The 25,000-nt window shown below is 38.1% G+C and overlaps 2 protein-coding genes across 2 annotated transcripts in view; both read left to right on the top strand.

The window, feature by feature from the left end:
* The window catches only part of uhrf2 (ubiquitin like with PHD and ring finger domains 2), a 63,476-nt gene extending 48,671 nt beyond the window's left edge, over window positions 1-14,805 (top strand). The window contains exons 8-16 of the mRNA XM_079835941.1: window positions 279-386; window positions 460-564; window positions 2,412-2,518; window positions 2,608-2,770; window positions 4,737-4,874; window positions 5,111-5,330; window positions 6,201-6,352; window positions 6,500-6,598; window positions 13,953-14,805. Of these exons, the coding sequence (XP_079692067.1) occupies window positions 279-386; window positions 460-564; window positions 2,412-2,518; window positions 2,608-2,770; window positions 4,737-4,874; window positions 5,111-5,330; window positions 6,201-6,352; window positions 6,500-6,598; window positions 13,953-14,099 (1,239 nt within the window). The 3' untranslated portion in view covers window positions 14,100-14,805. The remainder of the gene's footprint in view (window positions 1-278; window positions 387-459; window positions 565-2,411; window positions 2,519-2,607; window positions 2,771-4,736; window positions 4,875-5,110; window positions 5,331-6,200; window positions 6,353-6,499; window positions 6,599-13,952) is intronic.
* A 1,360-nt stretch (window positions 14,806-16,165) lies between these two features.
* The window catches only part of brd10 (bromodomain containing 10), a 20,638-nt gene continuing 11,803 nt past the window's right edge, over window positions 16,166-25,000 (top strand). Inside the window, exons 1-3 of the mRNA XM_079835442.1 lie at window positions 16,166-16,516; window positions 17,735-18,228; window positions 21,768-21,968. Coding sequence (XP_079691568.1) covers window positions 17,819-18,228; window positions 21,768-21,968 — 611 coding nt within the window. The 5' untranslated portion in view covers window positions 16,166-16,516; window positions 17,735-17,818. The remainder of the gene's footprint in view (window positions 16,517-17,734; window positions 18,229-21,767; window positions 21,969-25,000) is intronic.

Below are 25,000 nucleotides of genomic sequence, written 5' to 3' on the forward strand. Positions count from 1 at the left end.
CTTTATGAGTGAGTCATTGAATCATTCACTCAAGAGATTCGTTCAAAAACACTGATTCATCCAGTAATGAAGTCTTTATGAGTGTGTCATTGAATCATTCACTCAAGAGATTCATTCAAAAACACTGATTCATCCAGTAATGAGACAAGTGAAGTCTTTATGAGTGAGTCATTCCCCTAGTGATTCACTGATCATTCACACAGGTCACATGATCTCAGCAGTGCTGCACATGTGAAGATGATGTAACCGTGACGTGTGTGTGTGTGTGTGTGTTTTAGGGTATGGCGTGTGTGGGCCGCACTAAAGAGTGCACCATCGTCCCCTCCAATCACTACGGCCCAGTCCCTGGCGTTCCCGTCGGAACCACGTGGAAGTTCCGTGTTCAGGTGAGGCGATCCGCAGCAGGGCATTCTGGGAAGGGGCTGGTTGTGCAGGGGTTAACTGTGTGTGTGTGGTCAGGTGAGCGAGGCGGGCGTCCACAGGCCTCATGTGGGCGGGATCCACGGCCGGAGTAACGACGGCTCGTACTCGCTGGTGCTCGCGGGCGGATTCGAGGATGAAGTGGTGAGGAATCTCAGACAGAAACACAATATAGTGTCCATCAGGCTTCACTGAATCATTCACTCAAGAGATTCATTCAAAAACACTGATTCATCCAGTAATGAAGTCTTTATGAGTGAGTCACTGAATCATTCACTCAAGAGATTCATTCAAAAACACTGATTCATCCAGTAATGAAGTCTTTATGAGTGAGTCATTGAATCATTCACTCAAGAGATTCATTAAAAAACACTGATTCATCCAGTAATGAAACAATTGAAGTCTTTATGAGAGTCATTGAATCATTCACTCAAGAGATTCATTCAAAAACACAGATTCATCCAGTGATGAAACAAGTGAAGTCTTTATGAGTCATTGAATCATTCACTCAAGAGATTCGCTCAAAAACACTGATTCATCCAGTAATGAAACAAGTGAAGTCTTTATGAGTGAGTCATTGAATCATTCACTCAAGAGATTCATTCAAAAACACTGATTCATCCAGTAATGAAGTCTTTATGAGTGAGTCATTGAATCATTCACTCAAGAGATTCATTCAAAAACACTGATTCATCCAGTAATGAAGTCTTTATGAGTGAGTCATTGAATCATTCACTCAAGAGATTCATTCAAAAACACTGATTCATCCAGTAATGAGACAAGTGAAATCTTTATGGGTCATTGAATCATTCACTCAAGAGATTCGCTCAAAAACACTGATTCATCCAGTAATGAAACAAGTGAAGTCTTTATGAGTGAGTCATTGAATCATTCACTCAAGAGATTCATTCAAAAACACTGATTCATCCAGTAATGAAGTCTTTATGAGTGAGTCATTGAATCATTCACTCAAGAGATTCATTAAAAAACACTGATTCATCCAGTAATGAAGTCTTTATGAGTGAGTCATTGAATCATTCACTCAAGAGATTCATTCAAAAACACTGATTCATCCAGTAATGAGACAAGTGAAGTCTTTATGAGTCATTGAATCATTCACTCAAGAGATTCGCTCAAAAACACTGATTCATCCAGTAATGAAACAAGTGAAGTCTTTATGAGTGAGTCATTGAATCATTCACTCAAGAGATTCGCTCAAAAACACTGATTCATCCAGTAATGAAGTCTTTATGAGTGAGTCATTGAATCATTCACTCAAGAGATTCATTAAAAAACACTGATTCATCCAGTAATGAAGTCTTTATGAGTGAGTCATTGAATCATTCACTCAAGAGATTCATTCAAAAACACTGATTCATCCAGTAATGAAACAATTGAAGTCTTTATGAGTGAGTCATTGAATCATTCACTCAAGAGATTTATTCAAAAACACTGATTCATCCAGTAATGAAACAAGTGAAGTCTTTATGAGTGAGTCATTGAATCATTCACTCAAGAGATTCATTCAAAAACACTGATTCATCCAGTAATGAAACAATTGAAGTCTTTATGAGTGAGTCATTGAATCATTCATTCAAGAGATTTATTCAAAAACACTGATTCATCCAGTAATGAAACAAGTGAAGTCTTTATGAGTGAGTCATTGAATCATTCACTCAAGAGATTCATTCAAAAACACTGATTCATCCAGTAATGAAACAATTGAAGTCTTTATGAGTGAGTCATTGAATCATTCACTCAAGAGATTCATTCAAAAACACTGATTCATCCAGTAATGAAACAAGTGAAGTCTTTATGAGTGAGTCATTGAATCATTCACTCAAGAGATTTATTCAAAAACACTGATTCATCCAGTAATGAAACAAGTCTTTATGAGTGAGTCATTAAATCAATCTCTCACTGATATACTGATATAGTGTCCGTCAGGCTTTATAGGAGTGTGTGTGTGTGTGTGTGTGTGTGTGTTTCAGGACCGGGGCGATGAGTTCACCTACACCGGCAGCGGAGGTCGCGACCTCTCGGGAAACAAGCGCATCGGCGAGCACTCGTTCGATCAGACGCTCACACACATGAACAGGTGATCCTGTGGCGTTTCTGATGCCCAGGCGTCTCAGATGCATGTCAAATGTGACTGTACGTGTTTCTTGTTGACCTCTGACCTCTCAGGGCTCTGGCACTGAACTGTGACGCTCCCCTGAATGACAAGGACGGGGCGGAGTCGCGCAACTGGCGGGCGGGAAAACCAGTGCGAGTGATCCGCAGCTCCAAGGGCCGAAGAATCAGCAAATACGCCCCGGAGGAGGGAAACCGCTACGACGGCATTTATAAGGTACACACACACACACACACACACACAAACACACACACTCTCTCTCACACACACACACTCACTCTCTCACACACACACACACACACACTCTCTCACACACACACACACACACACACACACTCACTCACTCTCTCACACACACACACTCACTCTCTCACACACACACACACACACATGTTTGTTTTTGTGAAATGTGAGGACATTCCATAGGCGTAATGGTTTTTATACCGTAAGACCGTATTTTCTATCCCCTTACACTGACCCTAAACCTACCCATCACACACACACACACACACACACACACACACACACACACACACACACACACACACACACACACACACTGCCCCTGCCCCTAAACCTAGCCCTCACAGGAGACTGTGCAGTTCACTTTCTGTGAAAAAACCTCATTCTGTGATTTATAAGCATTTTGTAAAGTGAGGACATGGGGAACGTCCTCATATTTCACCCTCTTTTTGTAATACCCATGACATTATACACATTTGTGTCCTGATATTTCACAAAAACATGCCCACACACACATACTCACTCTCTCACACACACACACACACACACACACTCACTCTCTCACACACACACACACACACACACACACTCACTCTCTCACACACACACACACACACACTCACACACACACACACACACACACACACTCACTCTCTCACACACACACACACACACTGACTCTCTCACACACACACACACACACACACACTCACTCTCTCACACACACACACACACACTGACTCTCTCACACATACACACACACACACACACACACACACTAGAGTGCGGATTGGGACGCATTTTTCATGTTTACATGTTAAGTCAATGCAAAGACGTGAATAGACATTCTGCGGTGTGATTTGCGCAAATCGCCCGAGTTGAAAAATCTGAACTTTTGCGGATATTTCGCTCCGCGTTAACCAATCAGGAGCTTGCTCTAGTAGTGACAACAATGAGGAGAAAATCTGTATATTAATATCTGGTTCAGACAATATGATTATCACTGTGATAACATTAAATGACATGAAACACAACCCAGTCTCTTTTTGTTAAATGCAAGTTTATGTTTGATCAATAATACAAAAGTATAAGTAAAAGTTATAATGAGCTACACATGAAATAAAGCAAACAATTCAGTCAAACATTCAGAGTCAGTGCTAGTCGGCTAACGTTACAACTGCAACGTACAGTTATAGCCTAAAAATATAAAGTAATGAAACTTCTCTTTGCCCTCAGCCTAAACGATTCGCCAGGGAACAAATTATAGAGCCATGAGAGCAAAGATCGGCCGTTACAAGACGAATTATAGCTCGAGACATCAGAGCCAGCGGGAGAAGAACTGGCTGAGGAAAGGCTGATCTCACCGGGTTAATGAGCGCCGCTGATCCACTGGAGCTCACACACACACACCAGATCACATGATCAAATAGGCACTCTTTATATAAATAAACCACTGATTTGAGCTTTAAACTACTACATTATCAACTGAAAAAGACTTAAAACTAGGTTTTGTCACATTAACAGTAGATTTTAACAAAAAAAGACGTGTAAACACAGCCCATGTCAGACATTTCTCACTGAGACGAGCCGCTGGCAGAAGCCCCGCCCATGAGGAGAATCACGCCTGTTGTGCAGTGAATGTCACGCGCGATTGAAGCGAGTAAACTCAATGTTCAAGCGTCCACATTCGCGCGAATCGCGTCCGGTGTGAACGCCACATTAGCCTCTTCCAGTGGGAATGTTGTCAATACAGTGCGTATCATTTTAAATGTTCACGAAATGGCCAATGACCATTACCCTATCAGAAGAAACAGACGGAGATCTGTAGTGATGGTGTTCTGAAGGCTGTGTGTGTGCAGGTGGTGCGGTGATGGTGTTCTGAAGGCTGTGTGTGTGCAGGTGGTGCGGTGATGGTGTTCTGAAGGCTGTGTGTGTGCAGGTGGTGAAGTACTGGCCTGAGATCGGGAAGTGTGGTTTCCTGGTGTGGCGGTATCTCCTGCGGCGAGATGACATGGAGCCGGCGCCCTGGACTCCGGAAGGGATGGAGCGCAGCAAGAAACTGGGCCTCAAAGTCCAGGTGAGGACACACACCTCAGTCAGGTAGTGTGTGTGTGTGTGTGTGTGTGTGTGTGTGTGTGTGATGGGTAGGTTTAGGGGCAGTGTAAGGGGATAGAATATACATTTTGTACGGTATAAAAACCATTACGCCTATGGAAAGTCCCCATAAAACATAAAAACCCAACGTGTGTGTGTGTGTGTGTGAAGGAAAATAACACTGTGCAGTCTTCTTATAATGTCTTCCTTGTTCTTCAGTATCCTCCTGGCTATCTGGAGGCCATGGCCAATAAGACGAAGCGCGAGGCGAGCGTGCGGGCGGTGGGCGGCTCCTCGCGGGGCAGGAAGAGAGGAAGACCTCGATCCACTCGCCCATCCAGGAGAATCCAGGAGGAGGAGCAGAAGCCGGAGGAGAAGAACACAGAGGAAGAGCTGCAGAGCAACGGCAGTCCAGAAGTAGAGGAAGTAGAGGACACAAGTACGCTCATCAGCTGTGTGTGTGTGTGTGTGTGTGGGCATGTTTTTGTGAAATATCAGGACACAAATGTGTATAATGACATGGGTATTACAAAAAGAGGGTGAAATATGAGGACGTTCCCCATGTCCTCACTTTTCAAAATGCTTATAAATCACAGAATGAGGTTTTTTTCACAGAAAGTGAACTGCACAGTCTCCTGTGAGGGCTAGGTTTAGGGGCAGTGTGTGTGTGTGTGTGTGTGTGTGTGTGTGTGTGTGTGTGTGTGTGTGTGTGTGTGTGTGTGTGTGTGTGTGTGTGTGTGTGTGTGATGGGTAGGTTTAGGGGCAGGGGCAGTGTGTGTGTGTGTATGTGTGTGTGTGTGTGTGTGTATGTGTGTGTGTGTGTGTGTGTGTGTGTGTGTGTGTGTGTGTGATGGGTAGGTTTAGGGGCAGTGTGTGTGTGTGTGTGTATGTGTGTGTGTATGTGTGTGTATGTGTATGTGTGTGTGTGTGTGTGTGTGTGTGTGTGTGTGATGGGTAGGTTTAGGGGCAGGGGCAGTATGTGTGTGTGTGTGTGTGTGTGTGTGTGTGTGTGTGTGTGTGTGTGTGTGTGTGTGTGTGTGTGTGTGTGTGTGTGTGTGTGTGTGTGTGTGTGTGTGTGTGTGTGATGGGTAGGTTTAGGGGCAGTGTAAGGGGATAGAAAATGCGGTTTGTACGGTATAAAAACCATTACGCCTATGGAATGTCCTCACATTTCACAAAAACAAACGTGTGTGTGTGTGTGTGTGAGTGTGTGTGTGTGTGTGTGTGTGTGTGTGTGTGTGTGTGTGTGTGTGTGTGTGTGCTTCTGTTTGTTTATGCATAGATATGATCGTGTGTGTGTGTGTGTCAGGTGTGTGTGAGGAGCCAGAGGAGCCGCCAGTGAAGCGTCTGAAGGAAGTGGAATCGTTCGTTCTGTCAGAACAGCAGCAGAATCTGATACAGGAAGACGAACCCAACAGGAAGCTGTGGGACGAGGCGCTGAGCTTCCTCACGGAGGGACCGGTACACACGGTCACACACACGCTTGCTTTCATAAACTAAAATAACAAAACTATAATAGTATATCTATGATACTTAAATAAGACTTGTCTGTTAAAATACTGCCGTTGCCATGGATACCCTAATGCATCACTTCCTGTTGTCCTGCAGAACTTCCTGCGAAAGGTGGAGCAGCTGTTCATGTGCGTGTGTTGTCAGGAATTATCCTTCCAGCCCGTCACAACCGAGTGTGTGCACAACGTCTGCAAGGTTTGTGATGCACACATCTGTCAATCATCACTGTACCATCATAACATCTGTCAATAATCACTGCACCATCATAACATCTGTCAATCATCACTGTACCATCATAACATCTGTCAATCATCACTGCACCATCATAACATCTGTCAATAATCACTGCACCATCATAACATCTGTCAATCATCACTGTACCATCATAACATCTGTCAATCATCACTGCACCATCATAACATCTGTCAATAATCACTGCACCATCATAACATCTGTCAATCATCACTGCACCATCATAACATCTGTCAATAATCACTGTACCATCATAACATCTGTCAATCATCACTGTACCATCATAACATCTGTCAATCATCACTGTACCATCATAACATCTGTCAATCATCACTGCACCATCATAACATCTGTCAATAATCACTGCACCATCATAACATCTGTCAATCATCACTGTACCATCATAACATCTGTCAATCATCACTGCACCATCATAACATCTGTCAATAATCACTGCACCATCATAACATCTGTCAATCATCACTGTACCATCATAACATCTGTCAATCATCACTGCACCATCATAACATCTGTCAATAATCACTGCACCATCATAACATCTGTCAATCATCACTGCACCATCATAACATCTGTCAATAATCACTGTACCATCATAACATCTGTCAATCATCACTGTACCATCATAACATCTGTCAATCATCACTGTACCATCATAACATCTGTCAATCATCACTGCACCATCATAACATCTGTCAATCATCACTGTACCATCATAACATCTGTCAATCATCACTGCACCATCATAATATCTGTCAATCATCACTGCACCATCATAACATCTGTCAATAATCACTGTACCATCATAACATCTGTCAATCATCACTGTACCATCATAACATCTGTCAATCATCACTGTACCATCATAACATCTGTCAATCATCACTGCACCATCATAACATCTGTCAATCATCACTGCACCATCATAACATCTGTCAATCATCACTGCACCATCATAACATCTGTCAATAATCACTGCACCATCATAACATCTGTCAATCATCACTGCACCATCATAACATCTGTCAATCATCACTGCACCATCATAACATCTGTCAATCATAACATCTGTCAATCATCACTGCACCATCATAACATCTGTCAATCATCACTGCACCATCATAACATCTGTCAATCATCACTGCACTATCATAACATCTGTCAATCATCACTGTACCATCATAACATCTGTCCATCATCACTGCACCATCATAACATCTGTCAATCATCACTGCACCATCATAACATCTGTCAATCATCACTGCACCATCATAACATCTGTCAATCATCACTGTACCATCATAACATCTGTCAATCATCACTGCACCATCATAACATCTGTCAATCATCACTGCACCATCATAACATCTGTCCATCATCACTGCACCATCATAACATCTGTCCATCATCACTGCACCATCATAACATCTGTCAATCATCACTGCACCATCATAACATCTGTCAATCATCACTGCACCATCATAACATCTGTCCATCATCACTGCACCATCATAACATCTGTCAATCATCACTGTACCATCATAACATCTGTCAATCATCACTGTACCATCATAACATCTGTCAATCATCACTGCACCATCATAACATCTGTCCATCATCACTGTACCATCATAACATCTGTCAATCATCACTGCACCATCACAACATCTGTCAATCATCCCTGCACCATCATAACATCTGTCCATCATCACTGCACCATCATAACATCTGTCAATCATCACTGCACCATCATAACATCTGTCAATCATCACTGTACCATCATAACATCTGCAATCATCACTGCACCATCATAACATCTGTCAATCATCACTGCACCATCATAACATCTGCAATCAATACTGTACCATCATAACATCTGTCCATCATCACTGCACCATCATAACATCTGTCAATCATCACTGCACCATCATAACATCTGCAATCAATACTGTACCATCATAACATCTGTCCATCATCACTGCACCATCATAACATCTGTCAATCATCACTGCACCATCATAACATCTGTCCATCATCACTGCACCATCATAACATCTGTCAATCATCACTGCACCATCATAACATCTGTCCATCATCACTGCACCATCATAACATCTGTCCATCATCACTGCACCATCATAACATCTGTCAATCATCACTGCACCATCATAACATCTGTCAATCATCACTGTACCATCATAACATCTGTCCATCATCACTGCACCATCATAACATCTGTCCATCATCACTGCACCATCATAACATCTGCAATCAATACTGCACCATCATAACATCTGTCAATCATCACTGTACCATCATAACATCTGCAATCATCACTGCACCATCATAACATCTGCAATCATCACTGTACCATCATAACATCTGTCAATCATCACTGCACCATCATAACATCTGTCAATCATCACTGCACCATCATAACATCTGTCAATCATCACTGCACCATCATAACATCTGTCAATCATCACTGCACCATCATAACATCTGTCCATCATCACTGCACCATCATAACATCTGTCAATCATCACTGCACCATCATAACATCTGTCAATCATCACTGTACCATCATAACATCTGTCCATCATCACTGCACCATCATAACATCTGTCAATCATCACTGCACCATCATAACATCTGTCAATCATCACTGCACCATCATAACATCTGTCAATCATCACTGCACCATCATAACATCTGTCCATCATCACTGCACCATCATAACATCTGTCAATCATCACTGTACCATCATAACATCTGTCAATCATGTCTGCACCATCATAACATCTGTCAATCATCACTGCACCATCATAACATCTGTCCATCATCACTGCACCATCATAACATCTGCAATCATCACTGTACCATCATAACATCTGTCAATCATCACTGCACCATCATAACATCTGTCAATCATCACTGCACCATCATAACATCTGTCAATCATCACTGTACCATCATAACATCTGTCAATCATCACTCTACCATCATAACATCTGTCAATCATCACTGCACCATCATAACATCTGTCAATCATCACTGCACCATCATAACATCTGCAATCAATACTGCACCATCATAACATCTGTCAATCATCACTGTACCATCATAACATCTGCAATCATCACTGCACCATCATAACATCTGCAATCATCACTGTACCATCATAACATCTGCAATCATCACTGCACCATCATAACATCTGTCAATCATCACTGTACCATCATAACATCTGCAATCATCACTGCACCATCATAACATCTGCAATCATCACTGTACCATCATAACATCTGTCCATCATCACTGCACCATCATAACATCTGTCAATCATCACTGCACCATCATAACATCTGTCAATCATTACTGCACCATCATAACATCTGTCAATCATCACTGCACCATCATAACATCTGTCAATCATCACTGCACCATCATAACATCTGTCAATCATCACTGCACCATCATAACATCTGTCAATCATCACTGCACCATCATAACATCTGTCAATCATCACTGCACCATCATAACATCTGTCAATCATCACTGCACCATCATAACATCTGTCAATCATCACTGTACCATCATAACATCTGTCCATCATCACTGTACCATCATAACATCTGTCAATCATCACTGTACCATCATAACATCTGCAATCATCACTGTACCATCATAACATCTGTCAATCATCACTGCACCATCATAACATCTGTCAATCATCACTGCACCATCATAACATCTGTCAATCATCACTGTACCATCATAACATCTGTCAATCATCACTCTACCATCATAACATCTGTCAATCATCACTGCACCATCATAACATCTGTCAATCATCACTGCACCATCATAACATCTGCAATCAATACTGCACCATCATAACATCTGTCAATCATCACTGTACCATCATAACATCTGCAATCATCACTGCACCATCATAACATCTGCAATCATCACTGTACCATCATAACATCTGCAATCATCACTGCACCATCATAACATCTGTCAATCATCACTGTACCATCATAACATCTGCAATCATCACTGCACCATCATAACATCTGCAATCATCACTGTACCATCATAACATCTGTCCATCATCACTGCACCATCATAACATCTGTCAATCATCACTGCACCATCATAACATCTGTCAATCATTACTGCACCATCATAACATCTGTCAATCATCACTGCACCATCATAACATCTGTCAATCATCACTGCACCATCATAACATCTGTCAATCATCACTGCACCATCATAACATCTGTCAATCATCACTGCACCATCATAACATCTGTCAATCATCACTGCACCATCATAACATCTGTCAATCATCACTGCACCATCATAACATCTGTCAATCATCACTGTACCATCATAACATCTGTCCATCATCACTGTACCATCATAACATCTGTCAATCATCACTGTACCATCATAACATCTGTCAATCATCACTGTACCATCATAACATCTGTCAATCATCACTGCACCATCATAACATCTGTCAATCATCACTGCACCATCATAACATCTGTCAATCATCACTGCACCATCATAACATCTGTCAATCATCACTGTACCATCATAACATCTGTCAATCATCACTGTACCATCATAACATCTGTCAATCATCACTGCACCATCATAACATCTGTCAATCATCACTGCACCATCATAACATCTGTCAATCATCACTGCACCATCATAACATCTGTCAATCATCACTGCACCATCATAACATCTGTCAATCATCACTGCACCATCATAACATCTGTCAATCATCACTGCACCATCATAACATCTGTCAATCATCACTGCACCATCATAACATCTGTCAATCATCACTGTACCATCATAACATCTGTCAATCATCACTGCACCATCATAACATCTGTCAATCATCACTGTACCATCATAACATCTGTCAATCATCACTGCACCATCATAACATCTGTCAATCATCACTGTACCATCATAACATCTGTCAATCATCACTGTACCATCATAACATCTGTCAATCATCACTGTACCATCATAACATCTGTCAATCATCACTGCACCATCATAACATCTGTCAATCATCACTGCACCATCATAACATCTGTCAATCATCACTGCACCATCATAACATCTGTCAATCATCACTGCACCATCATAACATCTGTCAATCATCACTGTACCATCATAACATCTGTCAATCATCACTGCACCATCATAACATCTGTCAATCATCACTGTACCATCATAACATCTGTCCATCATCACTGCACCATCATAACATCTGTCAATCATCACTGCACCATCATAACATCTGTCAATCATCACTGCACCATCATAACATCTGTCAATCATCACTGTACCATCATAACATCTGTCAATCATTACTGCACCATCATAACATCTGTCAATCATCACTGCACCATCATAACATCTGTCAATCATCACTGCACCATCATAACATCTGTCAATCATCACTGCACCATCATAACATCTGTCAATCATCACTGTACCATCATAACATCTGTCAATCATCACTGTACCATCATAACAACTGTCAATCATCACTGCACCATCATAACATCTGTCAATCATCACTGTACCATCATAACATCTGTCCATCATCACTGCACCATCATAACATCTGTCAATCATTACTGCACCATCATAACATCTGTCAATCATCACTGCACCATCATAACATCTGTCAATCATCACTGTACCATCATAACATCTGTCAATCATCACTGCACCATCATAACATCTGTCAATCATCACTGTACCATCATAACATCTGCAATCATCACTGTACCATCATAACATCTGTCAATCATCACTGCACCATCATAACATCTGTCAATCATCACTGCACCATCATAACATCTGTCAATCATTACTGCACCATCATAACATCTGTCAATCATCACTGCACCATCATAACATCTGTCAATCATCACTGCACCATCATAACATCTGTCAATCATCACTGCACCATCATAACATCTGTCAATCATCCCTGCACCATCATAACATCTGTCAATCATCACTGCACCATCATAACATCTGTCAATCATCACTGTACCATCATAACATCTGCAATCATCACTGCACCATCATAACATCTGTCAATCATCACTGTACCATCATAACATCTGCAATCATCACTGTACCATCATAACATCTGTCAATCATCACTGCACCATCGTAACATCTGTCAATCATCACTGCACCATCATAACATCTGTCAATCATCACTGCACCATCATAACATCTGTCAATCATCACTGCACCATCATAACATCTGTCAATCATCCCTGCACCATCATAACATCTGTCAATCATCACTGCACCATCATAACATCTGTCCATCATCACTGCACCATCATAACATCTGTCAATCATCACTGTACCATCATAACATCTGTCCATCATCACTGCACCATCATAACATCTGTCAATCATCACTGCACCATCATAACATCTGTCAATCATCACTGCACCATCATAACATCTGCAATCATCACTGCACCATCATAACATCTGTCAATCATCACTGCACCATCATAACATCTGCAATCATCACTGCACCATCATAACATCTGTCAATCATCACTGCACCATCATAACATCTGCAATCATCACTGCACCATCATAACATCTGTCAATCATCACTGCACCATCATAACATCTGCAATCATCACTGCACCATCATAACATCTGTCAATCATCACTGCACCATCATAACATCTGTCAATCATCACTGCACCATCATAACATCTGTCAATCATCACTGTACCATCATAACATCTGCAATCATCACTGCACCATCATTAGGGTTGTAACGGTATGATAATCGTCTCAGAAAATATCATGGTTTTACGGTATACGGTATTAAACAATCATTATTATTTTGCTCTGTTTATTATTATTATAATCATCAGCTACAATGACCCTTCAATAAATGAAAACAGATATAGTTTTTATGTTGAACATATGGTTTATTATTAAACTTCTTTTATGAAAAAAATAAACTTATGGAAGTACCTTTTGGAGAAAAAAAATACAAGAAACTAAGCAAAAAGTGCAGTGCCATGTTTGTTAATATTTTCCAGAGATTATCATAGCAGCATGCATTTCTTAGCTTTTTTTTTTCAGGCCAGGTTATGATGAAGAAATGTAAGCATGTAAACGTGTGTGTGTGTGTGTGTGTGTGTGTGTGTGTGTGTGTGTGTGTGTGTGTGTGTTGTGTGTTCAGACGTGTCTGCAGAGGTCGTTCCGCGCTGAGGTCTTCACCTGCCCCGCCTGCCGCCACGACCTGGGCAAAGACTACGCCATGACCCTCAACAGAACCCTGCAGGTGCTCCTGGATCAGTTTTTCCCCGGCTACAGCAAAGGACGATGAGTCTGATCCAGAACACACGGACAAACATCTGCTCTCGTCTCACACACACACACACACACACATCAGCACCAGCCTGACGTTTGTGTCACATGACCACAGATGCTGGGACTCCGGATCACATCTGGATCTGTCAGAAACTCGTCATATTTCACCCCCAGTATATATAAATATATCACGCACATTTCCTCCCGAATTCTTCTTAACGTGTCCGGATGTTTTTCTCATTAGTGAGTTCCGTTAGATCGACTGATTTTTGTTATTAAAACGAGCATTAGATGTGTAAATGCTTTGAATATGTATCGTTTTTATATGTGCTTTTAATATTTTAAATATATAAATACAATTTAATAATATATCAGTTCCTTCTATCAAGGGGTAAATGTGGCGTTTGTGCAGTGCATTATGGGCCGGATGATGATGAACCTGAGCTGTTTGTCGTTTGCCTGTTCGTCTCTTTCTGTGGTGACGTCCTTACGCTTCTGTTTTTTTCCAGGAAATGCAACTGTAACATGTTTAAGGATTACACACACACACACACACACACACACACTCGTCTGTGATCTTGGCTGTTCTCTCTCTCCTGCTTCAGCTTGACTGTGGTGTTTTATGTTTTCTCTCCATCGAGACATCGCTTCGAATCGTGATTCCAAATTTTATACATGGTATAATACTTGTTATGTACTTATTAAATATTTTGATTCCAGAATCATCCGTGTGTGTGTGTGTGATGTGTCTCAGTTCTGTTTCAGTCACATGATCAGATCTGGTATCCGGGGTTTGATTGGCCTTCCTTCGGGTCATGTGACCGCTGTGTGTTCATGAACACTGGAGACCTCTAGTGTTGACTGGGAGCATCGCATGCACGTTTTTATAAAATCATAAAGACATGGACCACAAAACCAGCCACAAATCTTCAGCTGAATAAATCATCTCTCCATTGAACTGTGGTTTATTAGGATAGGACGATATTTGTATTAAAATAAACATAGATCACATTTCACCCCAAAATATCAGTATAAAATGAATAAAACCGGTTTTGTGAAGATTCCAGAGTTTATTTCCTGTTTCTGCTTCTATTTTCTGGAATCTGAACCTTCAGCTTCAGTAACAACGGATGAAAACACCGGAAGGGAAAAAGGAAAGTTCCCTTTTCTGGGAACATATCATTGATTTTCTCTAACATCATCAGTGTTGAGGCATTACATGTGACGCCAGTGAAGTAATCCGATTACTTTTTTCAAGTAACTAGTAATCTATTGCATTACTTTTACATTTACAATAAAATATCTGAGTGTCATAGCATGAGTGTCTCTGTGTGTGTGTTTGAGTGTGTGTGTGTGTGAGAGAGAGAGAGAGAGTGTGTGTGTGTGTCTTTGTGAGAGAGAGTGTGTGCATGTGATAGTGTGTGTGAAAATGATGGTTATTGTAGTTATAGACTAAATATTCCTCAAAATGAACAAAAACATGAAATGCAATCTCTGAATATTACGCAGACCTACAATAATTAAATATGTTAAATTACACAAATAAACTGTATATATTTAATCTAACTTTACTAACCAGTGTCTTTACTTTGACCATAAATCATACTAATAAGCTAAATAAACATCACATTCCAGTGTTTAGCTTTTATTGCTGTAACTGTGTTCTTCGGTAATCCAGCCTGAGGCGAATTCATTCCTCTTTTGGTGTGAAAGGGCTTTTACATTTGCCAAAAATAGAACTTTTGTTTATTTGTTATTATAAATCAAACAAGCACGATGAGGAAAAGTAACGCGAAAGTAACGCAGCACATTACTTTCCATTAAGAGTAACTAAGTAATCCAATTACATATTTTTTTTTTTAGGGAGTAACGCAATATTTTAATACATTACTTTAAAAAGTTACTTATTAATATGATCAAATATAATGTATATAATGTCTGAAGGACAGAATTAAGTGTTTTATGTCTGGAATATTCACAGGTTTGTGTTTCTAACCTCGAGCTAATGAAAATATTTATATTTATTTTCTCTTTGCTGTTATATGGTCCTTTATCATGTATGTATTTTCTGGAAACACACACACACACACACACACAGCGAGAGAGACGCGCGCGCGCACATGTAAACAGCGGGTCTGTGATTCAGTGTCGGCGAGTCTCTCATGTCATTCTCTATCACACTATTTATTTTAAATCTGACAGGTTTTCTCTCGTGACAGCGGAAAAACAGCCGCGCTTCGGGTTTTAACGGCATTTCCCTCACAGATCGCGGCACTATGGAACTATGAGCTTCAGCGGTCCGCGGGAGAAAGAGCGGCGGCTGCGCGGCTGAGGCGAGCCCTCCCGGGTGTGAGAGTGAAATCGAGGCCGCTGGCGCTGCGGCCTAGCGCGGGCGGTTTAATGTTTCACTCGACAATACAGGACAGCGCTCCGGTAATGTTGTAAAAACTCATAAAACATTAAAGACTGGGAGATTAACACCATTTAGTTATGCTTAATGCACTTTAAATGACTTTGAGGCGATTTGTTGATTTGTAGAAATTCATGGAAATGCATTAGAATATGATTATTATGTAGAATTTACATACAATCCTCATTTAAACTGGAAGTGGAATTAAAATATAACAATACAGTCTCCTTATTGTTAAATAATCCGATTAAATTAAGAAGTTTTAATAATCAAAATGAGTGCCGAATTTATACAATTGACTATTTTGTTACATTTTTAAGGGCCAAATGAAAACCTTTTTATTTATTTTCCTGCCCTAATTTCGCGTTACTTTTCTGTATCTTTTATTAAGGATTTAAATAATCTAAAAGCAATCTGCGAGATTAACACTATTTAATTATGCTTAATGCACTTTAAATGACTTTCAGGTGATTTGTAGAAATTCATGGAAATGCATAATATTTATTAGAATATGATTATTATGCAGAATTTACATCAAATCCTCATTTAAACTGGAAGTGGAATTAAAATATAACAATAAAGTCTCCTTATTGTTGTAAAATCCGATTATATTAAGAAGTTTTAATAATCTAAATGAGTGCCGAATTTACTATTTTGTTAAATTTGTAAGAATATCAGAGCCATATGAAAACCTTTTTATTTATTTTCCTGCCCTAATTTCGCTTTACTTTTCTGTATCTTTTAGTAAAGGATTTTAATAATCTAAAAGCATGTCTAATCGACTGAATTAATAACATTTCAGTTTAATATTTATAATAGGGCTGTCAAAAGATTAATCGCGATTAATCGCATCCAAAATAAAAGTTTGTGTTTACATAATATATGTGTGTTTACTCTGTTAATTATTATTTATATATAAATACACACACATTCATGTATATATTTAAGAAATATTTGCATGTATATACATTTATATAATCTATAATATATATAAATATAAATGTTTTATATATAAAAAATATTTTTTTCTTAAATATATACATGCTTGTGTGTGTATTTATATATTAATAATAATTAACAGAGTAAACACACATATATTATGTTTTATTTTGGATGCGATTAATCGCGATTAATCTTTTGAGAGCCCTTATTTATAACAAGGTTTCCCTCTTCAAATTCTGTTGTTGTTTTTTTCTCATTTTAAAGCATTTCCGGTGTGATGTTTTGTTGTCTGTCTTCAGGCAGGACCAGCGATGGCTTGGTGCGATGCCCGATGGACATTGATTGACAGATGATGCTGGCGGCACCTGTGCAGGTGAGCGAGAATGAAGCTTCATTCGGACATCATGGACCTGAACCACCGCTTGACCTTGACCTCCTGCGGGTGTCTGGAGAACGGGTCTGACCTTGAGAAGGTCTCGTCCCACTGTGATGAACACGATCTCACTCCCGAGGTCCAGCAGGCCCACAGAATCTTCCAGAGCTTTCTCTCAGAGAAGCACAAACCCACTGCGGCCCCGTTCTGGCATCCCATCGGCCCCAGTGCGGAGATGAGCTTCACTAAGATGCACGATAAGTTTGCTGATCGCAGGTATGAATCCATCACTGCCTTCGTGGCCGATTTCAGACTGATGTTGGAGAACTGTTATCGCTTCCACGGGGTCGATCACTGGATCTCGAAACAGGCCCAGAAACTGGAGATGATTCTGGAGCAGAAGCTGACCCTGCTGTCCAGGTGACCTCCAGAACCAGTTCATTACAGTCCACTGCTGCATCCCCAGACAGCTCTTCAAACACTAACTATTCACTTTTACATTCATTCTGGATGCAACAATGTGTCAGAAACTGTTGCATTCTTTTACTTTGGAATTTCTGCATTAAAATGTCACAATTTCTGACACTTTTACTTTTGAATTTCTGCATAAAAATGTCACAATTTCTGACACTTTTACTTTTGAATTTCTGCATAAAAATGTCACAATTTCTGACACTTTTACTTTAGAATTTCTGCATAAAAATGTAACAATTTCTGACACTTTTACTTTTGAATTTCTGCATAAAAATGTCACAATTTCTGACACATTTACTTTAGAATTTCTACATTAAAAATGTCACAATTTCTGACACATTTACTTTAGAATTTCTACATTAAGAATATAACAATTTCTGACACTTTTACTTTAGAATTTTTGCATAAAATTGTAACAATTTCAGACTCTTTTACTTTAGAATTTCTGCATAAAAATGTCACAATTTCAGACACTTTTACTTTAGAATTTCTGCATAAAAATGTCACAATTTCTGACACATTAGAATTTCTGCATAAAAATGTAACAATTTCAGACACTTTTACTTTAGAATTTCTGCATAAAAATGTCACAATTTCTGACACATTAGAATTTCTGCATAAAAATGTAACAATTTCAGACACTTTTACTTTAGAATTTCTGCATAAAAATGTCACCATTTCTGAGACATTTACTTTAGAATTTCTACATTAAAAATGTCACAATTTCTGACACTTTTACTTTAGAATTTCTGCATAAAAATGTAACAATTTCTGAGACATTTACTTTAGAATTTCTGCATAGTCACAATTTCTGACACATTAGAATTTCTGCATAAAAATTTAACAATTTCAGACACTTTTACTTTAGAATTTCTGCATAAAAATGTCAATTTCTGACACATTTACTTTACAATTTCTACATAAAAATGTCACAATTTCTGACGCTTTTACTTTACAATTTCTACATAAAAATGTCACAATTTCTGACACATTAGAATTTCTGCATAAAAATGTAACAATTTCTGACACATTAGAATTTCTACATTAAGAATATAACAATTTCTGACACTTTTACTTTAGAATTTCTGCATAAAAATGTCACAATTTCTGACACATTAGAATTTCTGCATAAAAATGTCACAATTTCAGACACTTTTACTTTACAATTTCTACATTAAAATGGAGCCATTTCTGACACATTTACTTTACAATTTCTACATAAAAATGTCACAATTTCTGACGCTTTTACTTTACAATTTCTACATTAAAATGGAGCCATTTCTGACACATTTACCTTACAATTTCTACATAAAAATGTCACAATTTCTGACGCTTTTACTTTAGAATTTCTGCATAAAAATGTAACAATTTCTGACACTTTGACTTTAGAATTTCTGCATTAAAAATGTCATAATTTCTGAGACATTTACTTTAGAATTTCTACATTAAAAATGTAACAATTTCAGACACTTTTACTTTAGAATTTCTACATTAAAAATGTCACAATTTCTGACACATTTACTTTAGAATTTCTACATTAAAAATGTCACAAATTCAGACACTTTTACTTTAGAATTTCTGCATAAAAATGTCACAATTTCTGACACTTTAACTTTAGAATTTCTGCATAAAAATGTCACAATTTCAGACACTTTTACTTTAGAATTTCTACATAAAAATGTCACAATTTCTGACACATTAGAATTTCTGCATAAAAATGTCACAATTTCAGACACTTTTACTTTAGAATTTCTACATAAGAATGTCACAATTTCTGACACATTTACTTTAGAATTTCTACATTAAAAATGTCACAATTTCTGACACTTTTACTTTAGAATTTCTGCATAAAAATGTAACAATTTCAGACACTTTTACTTTAGAATTTCTGCATAAAAATGTCACAATTTCTGACACATTAGAATTTCTGCATAAAAATGTAACAATTTCAGACACTTTTACTTTAGAATTTCTGCATAAAAATGTCACAATTTCTGACACATTAGAATTTCTGCATAAAAATGTAACAATTTCAGACACTTTTACTTTAGAATTTCTGCATAAAAATGTCACAATTTCTGACACATTAGAATTTCTGCATAAAAATGTAACAATTTCAGACACTTTTACTTTAGAATTTCTGCATAAAAATGTCACCATTTCTGAGACATTTACTTTAGAATTTCTACATTAAAAATGTCACAATTTCTGACACTTTTACTTTAGAATTTCTGCATAAAAATTTAACAATTTCAGACACTTTTACTTTAGAATTTCTGCATAAAAATGTCAATTTCTGACACATTTACTTTACAATTTCTACATAAAAATGTCACAATTTCTGACGCTTTTACTTTACAATTTCTACATAAAAATGTCACAATTTCTGACACATTAGAATTTCTGCATAAAAATGTAACAATTTCTGACACATTAGAATTTCTACATTAAGAATATAACAATTTCTGACACTTTTACTTTAGAATTTCTGCATAAAAATGTCACAATTTCTGACACATTAGAATTTCTGCATAAAAATGTCACAATTTCAGACACTTTTACTTTACAAATTCTACATAAAAATTTCACAATTTCTGACGCTTTTACTTTACAATTTCTACATTAAAATGGAGCCATTTCTGACACATTTACCTTACAATTTCTACATTAAAATGTCACAATTTCTGACGCTTTTACTTTAGAATTTCTGCATAAAAATGTAACAATTTCTGACACTTTGACTTTAGAATTTCTGCATTAAAAATGTCATAATTTCTGAGACATTTACTTTAGAATTTCTACATTAAAAATGTAACAATTTCAGACACTTTTACTTTAGAATTTCTACATTAAAAATGTCACAAATTCAGACACTTTTACTTTAGAATTTCTACATAAGAATGTCACAATTTCTGACACTTTAACTTTAGAATTTCTGCATAAAAAGTTTATGATTTCTGGCACAATTTCTAATGTAAATTAATGAATCCATTTGGTCAATCTACTCCCTTAATTTGCAAAATAAAGTAGCAATGTTTGAACCAATAAAGACATTCATTTATTCATCAAAGCATTGCTATTTTATCTTTCAGAAAAAAGAGAATAGTTTGATAATCTGCTGATATTTTTCCTCATTTATATTCATATCTTTTATTGTGATCTGCTCCTGTTGGAGATCATTTGGATGTGTGTACTCTTTTTGCTTTTTAATTAATCCATTCTTCCATATTTAATGGTTCATAGTGCAACAACTCAAGGGAAATTTGCTCTGCTTGTGTGTTTCATGCAAACATGTTCCTGCTGTCCATCACTGGAGATCTTTTACTGTACAGTGTTTGTAGCATGTGAAGTGGGATATAATATGAATATGATCTTTGACAGATCAGTGTTAACACTGGCACAGAATCAGCATGTTCATATCCAATATCACTCATATTTACTCTCTGATTTTCTGAGTTGAGATTGACTGGTGTTTTCTGTCCCAGGACGCTGAGGGAGAAAACCACCCTCGCCGTGACCTCCAGGGGGCGCTTCGGCTCTGAGGACGAGAAGGCGCCGGTCGGCACTTCGTCCAGGCGGCGTTTGGTGCCACGAAACCTGGCGTCCATTACAGTGGGCGGCAGCGAGTCCATCATGGTGCAGGCGCTGAGACTGGAGGAGCTCCAGCGAGCCAAAGACGAGAAGAGGTCAGCTGACATGCTTCTGTCATCAACTTAAAGGGAAAGTTCACCCAAAAAGGAAAATTCTGTCATCCTGTACTCGCCCTCAAGTTGAGCCAAACCTGTATGAGTCTTTTTCTTCAGCTGAACACAAAAGAAGATAATTTGAAGAATGTTTGTAACAAATCAGATAAAAAATACTATATTAGTCAATCTGATTTGTTACAAACATTCTTCAAATTATCTTCTTCTGTGTTCAGCTGAAGAAAAAGACTCGTACAGGTTTGGAACAACTTGAGGGCGAGTACAGGATGACAGAATTTTCCTTTTTGGGTGAACTATCCCTTTAACCCCTTAACTGTCCCTTTTAGAGAATACACATGAAAATGCACTATCCAAACATAAAGGGCTGTAATTCAAGAACGCTTTGACCTAAGTTTGGTCTCGCTTTAAAGAAGACACTCGGCAGATTATTGCTGAAGTGAAAGCATTTCAGAATATGAGAGTATGAAAAAGTTATGGAAGTCTAAATTTACTGTAAATAAAAAATATTTTATATAAAATATATATTTTACAAAAATGTTTTAATCTAAAATGACTATAAAATCAAAGCCATATGTCTAACCAAGTTGTGTTCCAAATTTGAAGTTGATATCACAAAAATTAAAGTCCCCATGAGATGTTGTTTAGGCGCTGTACCAAAAACAGCCACCGGGTGTCGTCCACTTTCCATTGATTGATACATTTTCCTGTACATTTAACTCCAAATGTCACTTCCATCACAAAACAGTCAGAACACTTTAGAATTTCTGCATTAAAAATGTCACAATTTCAGACACTTTTACTTTAGAATTTCTACATTAAAATGTCACAATTTCAGACATTTTTACTTTAGACTTTCTACATTAAAAATGTCACAATTTCAGACACTTTTACTTTAGAATTTCTACATTAGAATGTAACAATTTTAGACACTTTTACTTTAGAATTTCTGCATTAAAAATGCAACAATTTCAGACACTTTTACTTTAGAATTTCTGCATTAAAAATGCAACAATTTCAGACACTTTTACTTTAGAATTTCTACATTAAAAATGTCACAATTTCTGACACTTTAACTTTAGAATTTCTGCATAAAAAGTTTATGATTTCTGGCACAATTTCTAATGTAAATTAAAGTCCCCATGAGATTTTGTTTAGGCGCTGTACCAAAAACAGCCACCGGGTGTCATCCACTTTCCATTGATTGATACATTTTCCTGTACATTTAACTCCAAATGTCACTTCCATCACAAAACAGTCACCAAATATGGACCCTTGAGACTCAGACCTTTCCGACGCTATGTGTTTGATCAAGATTAGAAAAGATTTTGATTATAAAGTAGTTAAAATACATGTTGTAATATGAAACAAGACGCCGCCCACTAGGGGGAGGAGCCCAGTGGAAGAATTTAAAGTACTGTTTTCATGGTAACGCAATGTCTGATTTCAAAACGGTTTCCTCGGGATGCATTTTGAGTTCGTAAGCTTTCGAATGATACCTAATTTATGATAATTACTAAAATATATGATACAAAAAAGGCGTCCAAAAAAAGGGTTGTGACAGTTAAAGGACAACCCGGGTGAAAAATGAGCCTAGGGGTGATTAACACATGGTTACCGAGTAGATCGTTCTCTGGGATGCGTTTTCATGAAAATCGAATGTAAAGAGTTTTATCTCTAAAAACAGATTAGCTTATAACGCTAGTATATGGGGCACAGAATAAGTCAAATTAAATTGCTAGTTAATACCACTAACAAGGCTCAAAATAGCCTCACACTAACACATAATGAGGGTCCCTACATGCAAACCCAAGTATTGAGAACTGTGTAAGTGTACAAACAGTTTAATAAGAAGATACTTTATAAAGACAGAACATTACGCGTTTACAGACAGGAGCCATCTTGAAAACAGTCTCGACGAGTCGAGCCACGAATGCTGTGCTAAGTGAGCTGGTCGATAGGAATTATTGCAGCTTATTTTGAGTTTGGTCTTGTTTTAAAGAAGACACTCGGCAGATTATTGCTGAAGTGAAAGCAATTCAGAATATGAAAGTATGAAAAAGTCTAAATTTACTGTAAATAAAAAATACTGTACTAAATATTTTTTATTTTATATAAAATATATATTTTACAAAAATGTTTAAATCTAAAAGTACTCTAAAATCAAAGCCATATGTCTAACCAAGTTGTGTTCCAAATTTGAAGTTGATATCACAAAAATTAAAGTCCCCATGAGATGTTGTTTAGCCGCTGTACCAAAAACAGCCACCGGGCGTCATCCACATTCAATTAATTGTTTTTTGATGCATTTTCCTGTAAATTTCAGTCCAAATGTCACTTCCATCACAAAATGGTCACCAAATATGGACCTTTGAGACTCAGACCTTTCCGACGGTATGCGTTTTGTCAAGATTAGAAAAGATTTTGATTATAAAGTCGTTAAAATAAATGTGGTAATATGAAACAAGACGCCGCCCACTAGGGGGAGGAGCCCGCTAGAAGAATTTAAAGTACTGTTTCCATGGTAACACAACATCCAATTTCAAAAACGATGAATTTTGAGTTTGTAAGCTTTCGAATGATACCAGACAGAGTATCACCAATCCTACTCCTAATCAGCATAACTATTCAAACGCATAGAGGCAACGACGGTGAGAGTCTGAAAACAGGTCCGGCAGAAATCTCCTGCTGGAAGAACCCCAGAATTATTATCTATACCTTAAAGGGTTAGTTCACCCAAAAATGAAAACCCTGTCATTAATGACTGACCCTCATGTGGATTGACACCCGTCAGACCTCCGTTCATCTTCAGACACAAATGAAGATATTTTAGTGTAAATCTGATGCTGAGAAAGGCTTCAGATAGGCCTCCATTGGCATTCAGTACATTTACACTCACAAGACCCATAAAAGGCACTAAAAACGTCGTTACAAAGTCCATCTCACCACAGTGACTCTACAATAATCTTACGATGCGACGACAATAGTTTTTGTGCGCAAAAAAAATCTAAATAACG

The sequence above is a fragment of the Gobio gobio genome (genome assembly GCF_949357685.1).
Source record: "Gobio gobio genome assembly, chromosome: 14".
NCBI classification, from domain to species: Eukaryota; Metazoa; Chordata; class Actinopteri; order Cypriniformes; family Gobionidae; genus Gobio; species Gobio gobio.